This window comes from Idiotropiscis lumnitzeri, chromosome 11 (assembly GCF_059441095.1).
Source record: "Idiotropiscis lumnitzeri isolate Australia: NSW breed Sydney's pygmy pipehorse chromosome 11, RoL_Ilum_1.0, whole genome shotgun sequence".
NCBI classification, from domain to species: Eukaryota; Metazoa; Chordata; class Actinopteri; order Syngnathiformes; family Syngnathidae; genus Idiotropiscis; species Idiotropiscis lumnitzeri.
The window spans coordinates 13,669,704-13,685,497 of NC_142401.1; the positions used below are offsets into that span (position 1 = coordinate 13,669,704).

The window sequence follows — 15,794 nt, forward strand, 5'->3', positions numbered from 1 at the left end:
ACTTAATAAACTCAAGAGGTTTGCTACTGCGCCTTGCACAGCCACAATAATTATCACCGCCAATGTGGATGGAGAATAAACGTTTGACGACTAAAGAAATCGTTAATGCAACAAAATGTGTTTCATTTAAACCAATAAGACCCTAGGTGGAAAGAAACATGTGGATAAAGTCAGTGAACAGAGGATATATTTGTTTAGTTGGCAGAAGTGTAGGGTTGAAGGTAAGTGGGTCGTTTCGACAAAATGACATTTTGAAATACAGTGTAGACCATATTAGATACACGTGAAGGATTTATCAAACACAGTTTGATTTCGTGGATGTTCAAAATATTAATTTTTAGGGCTAAAAAAAATAGCGTTTCATGGTAGTAGTTTCAAAGTAAAATTACAAAAAACAATTTTGAGCCAGGGTTAAGGTGTCAAATAATAGTTTCAAAGCCAGCGTTTGGGTTTCATTAACAGGTTTTGAGTTGTGTGTGTGTTGACCTGGTGAAGAGTGGCAGTGAGCCCCTTCCACCATTCCTGAGAATTACTTTCTATCTTTCTCCTTTCCGTCCTTCCCTGTTTATTTCCTCCTATCCTTCCTTTGTATTCATACAGCTTTGTTTCCCTTCTTCCATTAGCCATTCCTTCGTCCTTTCCTTCCTTATAAGTTCTTTAAAAGTTGTTACCTACTTTTGGCATACCCTGTTGACATATATTGTATCTCATCTTACTAATACTTTGCATCTGTTGATTCGTCATTCATCAGAACAATTTTGCACCGATTATGTAAAAAAATATTGTGATGCTGATGCTTGCATGAGTAATGGTTGTGAATTTGTTAAACTGTTAAATATTTTTCACTCTAATGTTTTTAGGAATTTTTGGGCTGCTGTGCGGTGCGTCCATGCAGTTCCCACACCTCGCCCTTAAGCAGGATAAATGCATGGCAAGCAGTAGATATTTGGAAGAAACGCTTTGAGTTGAACGGTGTGACTGAACCTGACCTCTCCAGCCAGTACATCATCGCCCATGTGCTCGGGGCTAAAACTGTGAGTCTAGAAATCTGCTCTATGATCTCTTTGCTGACGCTACGGGACTCAGTTGTCCATCTGTAACTCTCAGATTGAAGGTGTCAAGCAGGAGAAGTTGTCTGCAATTCTCAGCCAAGAGGAAACACAGAAAATATGGAAGCTCTGCAAAAAACGCCTTTCCAGGTTTAAACTCCACACAGACATGTCAGATGTCTTTTCTTTCCATTTGCGGTGACTTGCAGTGATATGTGTGTGAATGTTTCAGGATGCCTGTCCAGTATGTGATCGAGGAGTGGGACTTCAGAGATGTAACGCTGAGGATGAGGCCTCCCGTGTTTATCCCACGACCTGAAACCGAGGTTTGAGAAATTATATTCTCAAGATATCAAATGCATGTCTTCATGAAGAGAGATGACAAGTCAATGCTGCAATGCGTTTAGCCAATACATGAACTCAAATGTAGGTTAAAGTGGAACCTCCATAGTTGAACAAAGTGGTTCTCATTTCAACCAAGATAGAATCATTTAAAGTAAATGTATTCATCCCAAACTCATCTGTAATCTTTGTTGCCATATTTGGTGACTTTTTAGGTGCCTGTAGCATCTATTTTCTCTACTTGCTATTTTAACTGCATCCCCACCACTAAATTAGCCGTCACTGGTTATTCTAACCAGTCCTCCAGTAAGTTGACCCCATAGTTTTTATGTTGTACCAAATAGAAAATACGGTACAGTAGTTGAACCGATGAGTCGACTTGACTATACTCTTGACAACAAGGTGACTGACTGTCTTCCTACGTCTGCGTGGGTCCAAGAGTATCGAAATAAACTGGCTCTAGATCAATATAGTAGTTAACTAGCTTCGGCTGTTCTCAGGACTAGGCGTCGATGATCTGTCACCAGAATCATCACTAACCGGGTCATTACCAATGGACTTTATCAGTTCGTCACTGACTCCCGTTTCGCTGACGACTGGCGGAAACATGCGTTGCGTGTCTCGCGTGTGTTTGTTTGCAGAGGTGACTACACTCCTTTGAGCAGAATGAAGGAGGGACTCCTCATCCTCCAACAGGCAAAAAGAAAAATATTGCTTGTCAATCTTGTAAACTGTGTTGGCTGCTAAATCTCGGTTCCCATTCTCTAAGCCGGCTCTTTCTTTTTAATTTAGACCATATTGATAAAATGTAGGAAGTAAAAAAAAAAAAGAGCTTTGTTTACAGCATTTGACCCACATTATACATATACGTTTGAAAATTAAGGAAGTCCCGGTAAACATTAAACATTATTCGTAATTTTTATGTTTTTTTTTTTTTGTTTTTTTTTTTAATTGTCTGCCGTGCATGATTTCCGTTTGGCATTTTTTTCCCCATAATTCCACGGGGTATTGACTCCGAATTCAATACCATGTGGCATTATGGGAAATGCTATGTTAAGCCGACATTTTGGCAATAGGTTCAAACGTACTTTGTAAACTTGTTCTAACAAGTTTGCAAATATGTATCACTGACTGCAGTGACATTGTCCAGTATTGCGAAAGTCTGGTTAAAATAACAATGACGGAGTGACAGACTGACAATGACGGACTGGTGGCTGGGGCGCTGGCGAATGATGAATGATGGACCGGCAAAATTTACAGACGCACCCATCCCTGCTTGTTATTCTAAATACTGAATTTATGATGAAATTTGTTGATGAGGTCAAAGTCACTTTCATTACAATATAGTTTCCTTGTAAAAGAAAAAAAAATCTTAATCATTTGAACCCTAGAGTTCCGTACATTATCACAAGTGCTGTGTCGTGTTGTGTGTGTTGGTGCAGGAGTTGGTAGAATTGGTCTTGAATGATCTGCAGAGGAAGAACGGCTCACCGACGAGTTTGGAGGTGGGATGCGGCTCTGGTGCCATTTCTCTCAGTCTGCTTAAGAATCTGCCTCAGGTCAGCATTTCACTCATTTATTCACTTTAAGGCATTCATTTATTTGGAGACACTCGATGGATTGTCATCTGTGTTAACTGTTTATATTTTGGCCTCACTGAACTTAGCCTGTGTTTCGGGGCGTTTCTGTGTCACTGCTCACCCCGTCCGTCTCTCACGAAGAACCATAGAGAGTAAGCCTTTCATTACTATGATGACAACAGGCGGAGCTTGGCAGTGTGACTACGAGGAGCTACTTGTTCTCAAGCTGACAAAATGATTTTTTTTTTCAATAAGCAAACAGATATTAATAATAATATGAAAAAAATAACCCAAATATTACAAACACTTCTTCGTATATATCATAAGCAATATAAACAATAATTATGTTATCCACTGAAGCTTAGAGCCATTGCGCTGGACAAAAGTGTGGAGGCTGTGGAGTTGACAAGAGAAAATGCATTAAGGTAACTTTAATTACTGTTATCAAATCTCTGTTTGTGTGTGTGTTTGTGTGCGCTTGTTTTAACATCATGTACACTTATTCAAATTATTTGTTTTGACAGGTTAGGACTTCAAGACAGATTAAAGGTTTATCAAGCAGATGTCACAAAAGGTAACAGAACTCTGATCATGACGGTTATTGGAAAAAAAAAACACATTTAATGGTTGATAAATGCATTGTTGATTTGATGTTTTTGCCAGATACAGAGACCGTGTTGAAGCTGTGCAGCAATGTCTCCGTGTTGGTCAGCAACCCTCCCTATCTCTTCTCAGAAGATTTGCCTTCGCTGGAACCGGAAATTTTGAGGTTGCAAACCAAGAACGGGAAAAAGGGAAATTGATTATATTGTGTAAATACTTTTGAGAAACAGGAAGTATTTTGAGCATGTGTGGACAATTTATAATTGCAGTGAGAAGCGAAACTTCCATGGTAGAGATTTATGCTGACTTTTGAATGTTTACCTCCTAAAAATAGTCAACTCCAATGCATCTGTACATTTATTATTGGCTTGGCTTTCCAGCTACCACCATGATGACCAACATTGAAATAGAGTCGTGGGCCTAAATGTTAATCAAAAACCAAGCAGAGGTTTCATTCCTTAATACTTTAGCCACTGTTACATTGTGCATAGTTTGAACTTAAACACTGCGCTTAAACGTAGGGAAATGAAAACAAACATTTTTGAATCATTGAATATTATAATATAAGTACAAATATTTTGTCTTTGAAATGTGCTGTAGCCTTTTAACATTTAATTCAGTTTTCATGGACCTAGCCTGGACGCCTCGAATGGTACTCGTACCACACTTTGAGAATCGCTGAGCTGCAGGCTTAACTACGCTCGTAAGCTTTAACAAGTTAGCACAGTCACTCTCTGGCATTAGGTATTATTGGTAAAATGTTTACACGTTTTTCAGGGTAGTCATACATTTTACTTGCTTTGGCTATCAGTGCTAACATTTGGACACAGATTATGCGAAAATGTTAAATGTAAAAAATGTTAGAAGTAAGTTAGTTTGGGTCTCTAGCGTTAGAAAAAAAAAATAGCACCGTTAGCTTAGGTCACTTGCTGTTGCTTGGTTTTTAGAGATATTTTTATGAATAAAAATCTCTTAATGTAGATTTTTTTGTTTTGGTTTTTTGCCACTCAAAAATGCGTACAGAAAAAAATGGAAGCAAACAAAAAATAATTTATGGTGTGAAAGGTATAAAATAACAAACAAGAAATGCAATGAACACTACTATGCTCATCTGAGCCTTAAAAAGATTTAGCTTCAAGATGGGTAGTAAAGTGTTAGCATTGTCCCAACCATCTCTTTTGCTTTTGCACCATTAGGTCTTTCACTTTAGCTGATATATTTTGCTTGGCTTTTTGCACTTGTCCGGTTATTGAATAATTTCAATATTTGGAGGCATTGGAGTATAAGTGTTTGCCCATAAAAATCAGTTTGTTAAATTATTCTGTATTTCCTCTCGGAAATATCCACAGAATACTAAAATATAAAAATGTAGCTGGAAATATTAGTTTTGTGCGGCAGGGTTACTTGGTTTTATATTGAGCTTTTAGGACCTTTAAAACTTAAAAAAAAAGTCATGTAATTATGTACAGACAGCACTGTGCAAAAAGCTTAGTCCGTTGATTTGCTGTTTATGTCATAATGTTTATGATTTCACAAAGTAGAACACACGTATCTCCACCATGACTTAACTGTTAAAGAAAGTGTGGGAAAAAATCCAGCACTGTTTTTGCCCCAATATTAATTAGTTAGCAGGCTATTTCCTGGTTTATGGTGGATTTTTCTTTTCTTTCGAACAGACAGGAGGTGCTGTTAAGACTCAAAGAGGTGAAAAGTTTGCTTTGATGCCATAATCACTCAAATGGTTATCAAATATATGTCCTACCATTTATCAAAATTAAAATAATTGTTTTCCCTGTATCTTGCTTCTACATCTTGACAATGTTTAGTGGGAATTGGCTTTGCTGTTTTTGTGTAATCATGCTAAAAGCATGTGTCCTACTTTACTGGTTCGTGTCAAAATTAATTTTCCAAAGTTACATAATAGAAACAAAGCTTGTGGAGGCTAGGGTTGCAAAATTTTAGGAATGTTTAAAATTAGAAACCTTCCATGGGCGTTAATGGAAATGTATGGGGATACTTGGGAATTAACAAACAGGAATTAAAAGAATTGCTGGTTACATTTAAGTAAAATGCTGACAAAAACAACCAGATTGTATGGAAGTACAATTTTTTCCTACCTCATTAAATCGCAGTTGATAATTATGAGAAATCATTTAAAATAATCAAAGTGCATTTTTGTTCATTTGTGAATGGGTTTGTTCCGGTGGATGAGTAATGTGTGTTGAACATGTTTTTATTCTTCAATTCATTAATTGATTGCTCAGTAAAATATCTCCATCTTAACTTGCCATAGTAATTTACTGGAAACCTTCTATAAATTTACTAGAAATTATCCACTCCTTTTGTACCCTAGTGGGGGCCCAAAACGTTTGCACAGTGCTGACTACATCATATCAAATTATTTAAAGAAATACATTAGATGTCCATTGACAGAAATATTAATTATTATAAATTTTGGTAGGTATGAGGACCACGCCGCCTTGGACGGGGGAAAAGACGGCTTGAAAGTGATCCGAAAGATTTTAACCCTGGCTCCACAGATTCTATCAGATGATGGGTAAGCCCTGATGCATTTTTTCCCCCGTCGCCCCAAGCCTATTCAATAAGACATGTGCTAGTGTTCTTGGCTCAAAAGCTGCTTGTGATAAGCTTGTGCTATTGTAATTGCATTTCAATTAATCCCGTGCTCTTTTGCCGCATAAACAACAGCTGTGTTTACTTGGAGGTGGATCCCAGACACCCCCAGCTCATTCAGCACTGGGTGGAGGGCAGCGTGGAGTGGCTGCGTTTGGCAGAGACGTGTCACGACATCACCAGCAGGTCCGTCCTGAGAGCGAAAATGCTAAATTTGATAGAGTATGAGGCCCATGACTGTCTATTAGATTCTCACTGCACGGACACGGATCTTAATTTAATTTCAAAATTAGACACGAAGTGCGTGTAATGCGCTATACTGCCTTCACATCCGATGTCCAAATTCGGAAAGGATGACACTGATTTCTTTCTTTCCCAGGCCTAGATTTTGCATCCTTCGGAAAGATAAGTCAGACGACCACAAGCTGCACCTGGGTTGAGAAAGTGGGATCCAATTATGTTGGCTTTAGGCCAGGTCGCCATAGCCCCCGCTGTCCAGCTCCCTTTCCCCTTCTCTCCTGAGCCACCAAACACGCACCAGCTTTAATCGCTCAAAATTCTCACATATTATTTTACGGCACAACTCATATAAATCGACCCGCCGCTGCGCTTTTTAATCTGCGTGCGTCCCGTGCCACGGTAATGCAGAAAAATGTGTGTACGATGGCACAAATGCGGCTCAAAGCTGAAGGTAATTACCAAGGCTTTTCTTAGAAGCCTCTCTCTCAGAATGGTACCCTCCTCCCTGGAAGCATTTTGTAGTTCTGTGAATCGCCTGATGAACGGTCCTCCCCTTTGCCCGTCCACTCGCTGACTCAGATGCAGGCGCACATGCACGCACAATGTGGCCTTTACTGCCTCGTTCAATCTCGCTCACACTCGAGGCTCAAAGGCCGCACGGTCTCTTTTTATTCCTGAGCCGATCAAAAGGCTGAAATATTTCCCGTACGCCGCCAAGGCCAAAACAATCCTCATTTGGAGCAACACCAAAACTCTCATCATCGTCTGTGTATGACTGAATACGTCACTGACATTCAAACGTGAAAGGCTTGAAAATGAACAACATTTCGTGGAAATCAGTAGAGTAGTTTTAGTGTAATCCGTCTTAGCACAAACAAAGGACCACCTCCTCAGGAGAAGTAACGAGTGCCACAACAGCCCTCGTCACCCACCGTTGTGTGAATATATGTAATGCAATATTTACTTTTTAAAGATAAAAGCTTTACTATAGGACTGAGGAAACTGATGTTTCATGCACGGCCGATCTAAGGTTGTGGCCAACCAGACCGATTCAGGTGAAAACACACAACTTAATATATATACCCACTGCCGTTTAAAATTTTGGGGATCACATAGAAATGTCCTTATTTTTTAAATTTTTACTTTATTTTTTTTGTTAGTTTTTTTAACACATCAACAATGTTTGCATTTTATTTCTGATTCATTTAATGGTACCTTTATGACATATACCCAAATGACACCAAAGTTTTCAACTCTAGTGTATAAATAGTTGTGCTCATAAATTGACAATTGCCAATATTTCACAAATTCCACGAGGGACTGAACAAAGGTCTATATCTATATACGCTCTCTCTATTGTTTCACAAATAAGTACATTTCGAAGTGACCCCCAACTTTTGAACCATAGTGTATCTAATTTGCAATTCTAAAAACCAAAAAGCTTATGGGAAATGTTGCAAATTGCCCAAAAACATTTAACCCACAAATCATATATGTATACTGCTCTGGAGAAAAATTCTGAAACTTTTGCAAAATTATCAGTCAATGCCAACAAATGCCAGGCTATTAAAAGCTTCGCTAATCTGTCAAGAAACGGTAGTGTTTGTCATTTTCTGCAAATGTGTAGGAGTTGTTCTCAGAGTTTTACACCGATGTACCACCTAAAAAAAAAAATACCGGGCTCTACAAGTACAACCATCATGACTAAAATTTAATACAGTCGGGCCGAGGTGTTCATGAAAAACAAGGCGGAAGTTTTATTCCTAAAAAGTAAATATTAGTTATTATTGTAAGTGGTGTAACATTTTGCCCAGTTTTAACATTAGCAATTTACTTAAATGTAGGAAGAAAAATATGTACCTAATGATTTAAGCTACATACATTTATTGCACATAAGGGTTTTCATAAAATCAAAATTACTACTACTTGCGAAAGGCGCACTTCACCCTGAATGGTCACAAGATGGTCGCACGGCACACACAGACACCATCACTGAGTGGGAAGTGATCCCACCCTGCCCGCGCACAAGTCAGGCGAGTGTAGCACGACACCATAAGTGACTCGTATGCAAATGTTAGAAGGAGGCGGCGTACAAGTGGGACTATTACCGCATTTTTACAATCGCTGGTCTATTCTATGATTGTGATTAAGTACAGCAAAAGTCCATCCTTGATTTTGAAAGATTTTTTTCATTCTGTTTGTTTAATGTGCAGTGCAGCGGTTAAAAAATTACTTTAGCTAATAATCATAATTACTTTAGCTTTAAGAATTTCTATATTGTTAAGACCGAAGTGGTTGAACAAGGTAAGAGTAGAAAAACGACACGTTACACATGTGAAAGGTAGAAAAAGGGTTTTACTGAGAAAAATAAAACGGCAAAGCTGTGTAAATGGAATCTGTGTATGTACATCTCATGCAATCCAGTCCAAATGTGATACACACATGCGCGCTCGTGCACGCTGATACGGACCCAATTTATACATGTTTAAAAAACTAATGACCCTGTGTCCAAAGTTCTGAAGCAGCAAATGTCATTTTCATGTGAGGGGTTCGGAAAAGGACCATTGTGTGTGTTTCTCCTCCTCTGCAGTCGAGATAAGCCTCATACCTTGAAAGGGTATTCCTGTAAGAAACGCAGCAGAGGTCTGGGGAGTGGTAGCTGGTCGTGGCGCTCCGAATGCCTATTGATGACGAGGCGGGTGAGGTGCTGCAGGGAGGGCAGACCCTGCGGCTTGTACACGGGCCGCTTTAATTTTAGCACCACCGACGCCGACGCCTCTTGGATTGTCACTTTGGAAGTGGCCTCCTTGGCAGCCGTGTCCCCCTCCTCGTCTTCCGTTCTCCTTTCCGGTCCCATGTAGTGCTGGACCAGGCTAGGCACGTTGGGGAAGGACGAGAGGCTGGGCCGGGCCGGCGAGCTGCAGTCCAGCAAGAAGCGAGTGCAGCTGTACTGGATGCGTATGCTAGTAGGACCTCGGGCCGTCTTAACTGAGAGGGTGAGCATGTACAGAGGGTGGCTGCTGTCTCGTACCAGGAAAGCCCCTTCCGAGGCCTCTTGAAGTGCTCCGTGTGCCTGGGCCGCACTTATAGCTCCCCAGTACCACCCTAAACACAAACCGCCATGTTAGCACATCGCTAGCACATCTCAAAAGAAATCCATTGACCATGTCCTCAACCAAAAAATCTTGGAAAATGGGCCTCAAATGTTTTCATGTAAGACTACTAAAGAACAATTCTCAAACCCAAGATCTGGAACTAACGTGAATTTTGTTGCACTCGTTAATACAAAGAGGCCTAGGTTTAGATGGTCATGAGAATTTTGAGTTTGTGAACAGTGCCCAGCATTGGAATACATGAGACTGCTGCACTTTCTATTTTTTATTTGTTTGTTTTATATTTACGACTTAGATGTATTTATCATACAATTTTCAAGATTAATGAATTAGTTTGAACATTGGCCTAAGTATATGTCTTGACTCGGCACAAGACGACACACGAAAGTTACCACCTTGGTGATTGCTGGTCTATTTGATTGTATTTTATTTAAGCCTGAAAGTGTTTTTCATGCAAGTTTTGACTCTAAATATTAAATGTTGAGGTCACAAACCATGCACAATGAATAGTTTGAGCAGTGGCGTAAAAATACGTCATTATACAGTACAAGAGGTCATGCTCAGATACCTCTGCACGTTTTTCCTTTCCACACTGGTTTTATATTTATGGCCCCGAAATGTTTTTCATCCAACTATCTACAATAATGATGTCTTGAGCTTTGGTTAGTGATAGACTAAGCGGCATCTTCAAGACCCCTGTACATGAGTTTTCGTTGATGTCCGATTACTAAACATGTTATCCGTCAACGTGTTGGTCTGATTTGTTCATAAGCAAAAGCACGGGCAATTGTGACAAGTTTATACATTTATGGTTTCAGTTACTGTACAACTGAGGGTAACTTCATTTCTAATGTGGCTCACGGCCACAAATGTATTTTTCTTTGTCTTTGTTTTCTGTGAAGCCATCACAAATCACAAAGAGGAAAAAGTGTGACGATGATAAACTTTTGCTGCTCGGTACTGTACGAACAATGCAGATCATTAAATACCAATTACGTAACACACAAATACGGGGCATTTTGGTTCAATTCCTACAACATAACCCTAATTTGTACGTAAATCGGGAACCTTGTAATCAGAGAAATAATCTGTATGAAAGATGCATTCAAATAAAACACAGGGATAACCGAACATGCCCTCCTGTGCTCTACATTGGCAACGTATGCTTCACGCTGCCGTATAAACTACTTCATTGCACGCCATTCAAAACCTCAAAATGTCATACTGCACATCGGGACGGTCGTAAACCAAGGACCCCCAAGTACAAGCTGTGTTCACTTACACATACAGTATAGTCATGTGACTATAAAAAAATATACTCGCCCCTGTTCCAATGCCAAGTTTTCATCTTGAAAATACAACCGAGATGAATCATTAATGTGGTTTATAACCTGTACAACTCAATTAAATCTTTTTTTTTTAACTTTAAAATTTAAATCTGCAATATGGTTGCAAAAGTGTGCACACCCTCTTAACTGGGGATGTGGATGTGTTTACAATCAACCAGTCACAAACAAACTCTAATCTTGGTGCCTTTTTTTTTTTATATCATAAAAACATTTGAGGGGTGTGTAGACTTTTTATATCCCCCAGTATACTGTATATGGCTCTTGTACTGTCAATTAATTCCAGCAGTATGACAAAAATAGGTAACAGTATTGCCCCGCAGATGCCCCTCTCTGCCTGCCTGACATCTTCAAATGAGTAGTTTTACTTTATTTAATTTAATGAGAGCAAATTGGAGAGTCTGCCGTGTATTCTCATATCGCACCTGATGTCTCTAAGTAGCAGAAGTTGCTCGCAATGGCCCGCAGATCCTTGGTGGGATCCCATAGCGACGGGCTGCTCTGAAGGCAAGGCGAAGGCGCGACCGTCCCTGCTCGCATGCCCCTCTGGAGGGCCTCAGTCGTTGGAGCAGTGGGCAAAAGACCTCGGGGACTGAAAATGACATGATCGCTTAATTAGGTTTAAGTGGTACACAAACAAAACCCAAGAGACTTAATGTATTGTTTAGGTTTTGAAAGCCTCAACTGTGATGACATCGGTGAACATAAATGTGACTGACACGCACTACACATGGGCCACCCCCAGGAGTCAACTTAATATGTTTAACTTTGTCATAATGAGGCTAATTCCGTAATAATAACAGTTTACCAACACAACAAATGTTTACGTCAGAGCTAGCTCCTTGCCATCAATTAAATGTTATTCAATTTTTAACACGGCACTATCCTAATGCTTTAATAAGTGTTGAATGCTTCTGACAAACACAAGAAACGTTCACAGCAGAATACTCCCAGTAGTCAACATAGCACATTAAATAAAGGCTTTAACACCCCCAAAACTTTGTCATAGTTCATCTTAAACAGTGATTGTATCAATTTAATTGCTCTTAACAAAAACAACAAATGTTAAAATTATACATTCGAGTGGCTTTCAGGTTTCAACTTAATGTGTTATTATGTCCCAAAATGTCATGATAGTGGGGATTAAGAAAAGTGGTGATATTTTAAAATCTATTTATAAACACAAAAACTGTTAAAAACCGAGTTGACGCCCAGGAGTCCTCGTAAAGTGAGTGTAGTTCGACTTTTAGCATGGCCCAAAGGTCAAAATGGGATCTAACAGTGATGAGATCTGTTGAAATGCTATTTACAAACGCACCGATTGTCTACAGCAGAGTTCCAGTATAATGTGTTCTTAAACGTCTATTTAAATAGACAAAAACTTCATAAAACTCGGATTAAACTGTGTTATCAGTTTAAAAACGATTCGCAAACGCGGCATATGTGCGCAGCAGTTTACGCCGACAAGCCAGTGCCGTTTGTGACTTGGGTTGCAGTATGTCCTGTTTTCATCAGAATTCTTTTTACGCAACACTTTGCTAATACAAAGTGAAATGCTATGAAAAAAAATAAGACTTGCTTCTCCGCCAAAAGTCTGTCTCGTGTATTCGAATTTAGTTTTTATTGCCGTGAACAAATAACCGTTTCCTCCATGTTTATTTTCGCAGGGGGTAACTTACTTGGGCAGTGCGGTTGTTTGTTGATTTATCATGATGCAGTCACAATGAAAATACAAACAGTGCCACAATTATGCCTATAAATGCGATAATCTCACTTTTAATATCCTACCCCCTCGAGACAGAATTTTAAAACTAATACTGAGGCGATAGTTCATCTCCACAAGGGAAGAAGTCGTTCAACCAAATCCTCAGTGTTCTACAGTATTATAACTAAATAAATTTATGAATGTCTTTAATAATGAGCATTCTGCGTTTTCAATGATTATCATATTTATTCAAAATTAGAAAACCACTTGTCTATATAGTGCATTTTAACGTGGTAACGTTTAACTTATACACACAGCGCACACACGTTAACATACATAAGAATAAATAGATATCGATATTATTTCACTATATTAAATTACATTGTGTGCATTTTTAATAGTACATTGGTTTGATAATGGTTTCGCACGGGAGTCTTTTGTTGTTGACTTAAAAGCAAACAAAGACATGATGTACTCACCCTGGCACACAGAGAATCATACTACTTTTTCAAGCCACACTTTAATTCCAGTCGTATCTCCTTCTCCGCTTTTTGTTCAAAAAGCTAATGGCAAAAAAAAAAAACTTGAAGGAAAATCATAAATTAAAAAACAAACAGGCGGTGATGATTAACCAGCTTCGTTCAACGCGCGCTGCCCTCCTGTTCGTCCAAAATATACGACGTTTCTTTAGGTGGTCCCTTCTAAATAAGAGTCCGATTTAGCGGCCTCGTTTTTGGAGTGTGTTGTCGCCAGAATCGGGAGCTCCAATGTGCGAAAGGGACGCAGCGCAAAGGCTTGGCTTTTTTTTTTTTTAATTGACTGTTTCCTAGAAGTCTATTCTGAGAACGCCTCTCGGCACCGGCAGCTCTGACGTCACTGACTACGGTCGCTGTGTGCCCGCGCACGCGATCCCCGACACGCTCACTTTCCGCTGCTTTTTAAAACAAGCGTACAGACCAAAACGCAACTATCTGTGGCCAATAATACCATTTTCTTTGGTTGGGTGATTTTTATTGCGCTGTTATCCGCGCGCGCGCGCGCGCCCCTCCTCTAGTTCTCTGTGTCCGCCCGCTGGCTGCTGCGTTCGCTGAAGTGGTGCGCGCTCCCGGGAATCGAGCGCTGGCTTCTCTCTACACGCTTTCCAGGAATAAGCTTGCCTGCGCTTTGACTCCGCCCCGCCGGGCCGCCCCTGGTGCGGGCTTCATTCTGGGAATTCACCGCCTCGACATTAAAGATACTAGTACCCGGCAGGGGCGTTTCTAGACCCCCTGTGGGTGCAGGTAAAAGGTACCATGGAGGTCATATTTTCAGATTGATAAATAAACAACCACGTTAAAAAAAAGGAATGGAAGGCAAGATTTAACAATTGTTGACAGCATAGTTCCAAGTCCACAGTACAGTGTTTGCGTTGTTTGTTTTTTTTTGTTTTTTTTCAGCTGCTGCTTGCAGGCCTTGACTTGTGCAAAATTGCAGTGTCTCCAGGGTAACGCTTTGAATTGCTGGTATGGACCAATATTAGCTGTTTCTCCTACCCCTCGAGCCACCAGAGAGCAGCAAATAGCAAGGGGCCCTACGTGGAGGGTCCGGGTTCATTGTCGTTGCAGTGCCGTAGTTATTTCATTTATTTATTACAGAATGAGATGTGGAAACATTTTTGGTTACATGGCCGACAGCCAGGACCAGAGGCGGAGCTACGGGGTGGCCACCCTACGTCGAGGGAAAAGTTTTGATCCCTGTGACTGTCCTGCGTTTTTCACACGGATTCTTAGGTGACTTTATACTCTGACACTATACATTTATATTAGCTGTATATTAAAAGCACAAATTGACAATTAACCGAATGCAAACTTAAAAAAAAATCAGTTATTAATAAAGGGCATTTTATTTTTAAAATCAAGGTTTATAAAAATCATTCCTCACACAGGGAGGTTTTGACATGATATAGCGAGCAAAGAACACGACTGAGAAGTCATTATCACAATATCCACAGTCATGGTTTCGTGAAAACGCCTTGTGAGAAAGGTTTCGTGATAATTCATGAGCATTATTTAAAGCTCATTAGCTGGCTAATTTCCTATTCATATCCACTTACCGGCTGGGAGTATCTTGTGAGTGGATTAAAATGTTTCCAACAAAAACACTAAAACAAGCATCAACCAAGATAGCCTTTAGTTGCCAACACAACCACCCTCAGTCACCAGACCTGTCATTTTGACGGTGGACAAGTACTCCATGACGAAGCCTGCCACGGGACTTCACGAGAATATTTAAGATTGCGTTATCACACAATATTTCACAATATAATGGAATCATCCATCAAGCGTATCCATGTTGAGAGGAATGACAGCCACAGGGAACGCCACCGTGATAGAGACAGATACAGAAAGGCAATACTATTGCCTTTTATTGGAGAACTTTTGTACTATAACGCAATAAAGTTTCAGATTTTATTGCGTTGTTTCGCAATAGAAATAATTATTGCAAAATAACCCAACGTTATTTTAGGAGCAGAATGAAAGCCTTCCACTTTTGGGTTGTAACTTTAAGTATAAAGCGGCGCTGGCATGAGCGTGAATGAGGATTTGGAGAGATTTTTATGCACTTGAGATGTCCCGGATAAGGACATACTTTGCATGCAAAGGGATAAGATATGTAGTAAATGTTAACAGTCAATAAAACGAAATTGCTATCCACTGTTTATCTACGCCCCATACATACAGAGTCATACACACAGATCTGAAGTAGTGTATTGGCGTGTTACACACACGCAAGACAGGCTGGGAGTGTTTTTGTCAGTCATTAGTGAAATTGGAGTCCTGTGGTGTAATCCATGGTATTACATATGTTGAACCACTAGAGGGCAGACTATGTCTGTGAGTACAACATTACTGCAGAGAACATACACAAAAAAGAACAAAAAGTCGACAGCGCTGCCTAAGTGAAATATTGTGTAAACTTTCTGGCTACGGCCTTGGCCGGCACAAGTAAGTAGTCTGCGAATAACAGAGTAGAGAAATATCTCGCTGTATGGGATCGTCACGAGCTGTAAGAGTGAAACGTTAGCAAGTGTGACAATAAATCAACTTACATTCAAAGTGAAATCTAATGAGTGTGAATTATTTCATGGCACGCAAACTCGTGCCCACTGGTTGCATCTGACGAGGCAATTAATCAAGAGTGTT

At 39.9% G+C, this 15,794-nt stretch overlaps 2 protein-coding genes across 3 annotated transcripts; one reads left to right on the forward strand and one right to left on the reverse strand.

Moving 5' to 3' along the window:
* Nucleotides 1-18: 18 nt before the first annotated feature.
* On the forward strand, nucleotides 19-10,420 carry hemk1 (HemK methyltransferase family member 1). 2 transcript variants are annotated; one of them, XM_088308293.1, is made up of 11 exons: nucleotides 19-221; nucleotides 861-1,034; nucleotides 1,108-1,199; nucleotides 1,282-1,375; nucleotides 2,834-2,950; nucleotides 3,332-3,396; nucleotides 3,496-3,545; nucleotides 3,635-3,740; nucleotides 6,036-6,131; nucleotides 6,284-6,394; nucleotides 6,588-10,420. In XM_088308293.1, the coding sequence occupies exons 1-11, from the start codon at nucleotides 159-161 to the stop codon at nucleotides 6,646-6,648; spliced, it is 1,029 nt and encodes a 342-aa protein (XP_088164419.1). In that variant the 5' UTR covers nucleotides 19-158; the 3' UTR covers nucleotides 6,649-10,420. The 2 variants fall into 2 exon arrangements, with proteins under 2 accessions (XP_088164419.1, XP_088164420.1); XM_088308294.1 differs by having other exon boundaries at nucleotides 3,641-3,740.
* cisha (cytokine inducible SH2-containing protein a) lies at nucleotides 8,786-13,680 on the reverse strand. Its single transcript, XM_088308295.1, has 3 exons — nucleotides 13,092-13,680; nucleotides 11,333-11,499; nucleotides 8,786-9,553 (listed from the first exon to the last, which is right to left on the reverse strand). The coding sequence occupies exons 1-3, from the start codon at nucleotides 13,109-13,111 to the stop codon at nucleotides 9,051-9,053; spliced, it is 690 nt and encodes a 229-aa protein (XP_088164421.1). The 5' UTR covers nucleotides 13,112-13,680; the 3' UTR covers nucleotides 8,786-9,050.
* Nucleotides 13,681-15,794: the final 2,114 nt, after the last annotated feature.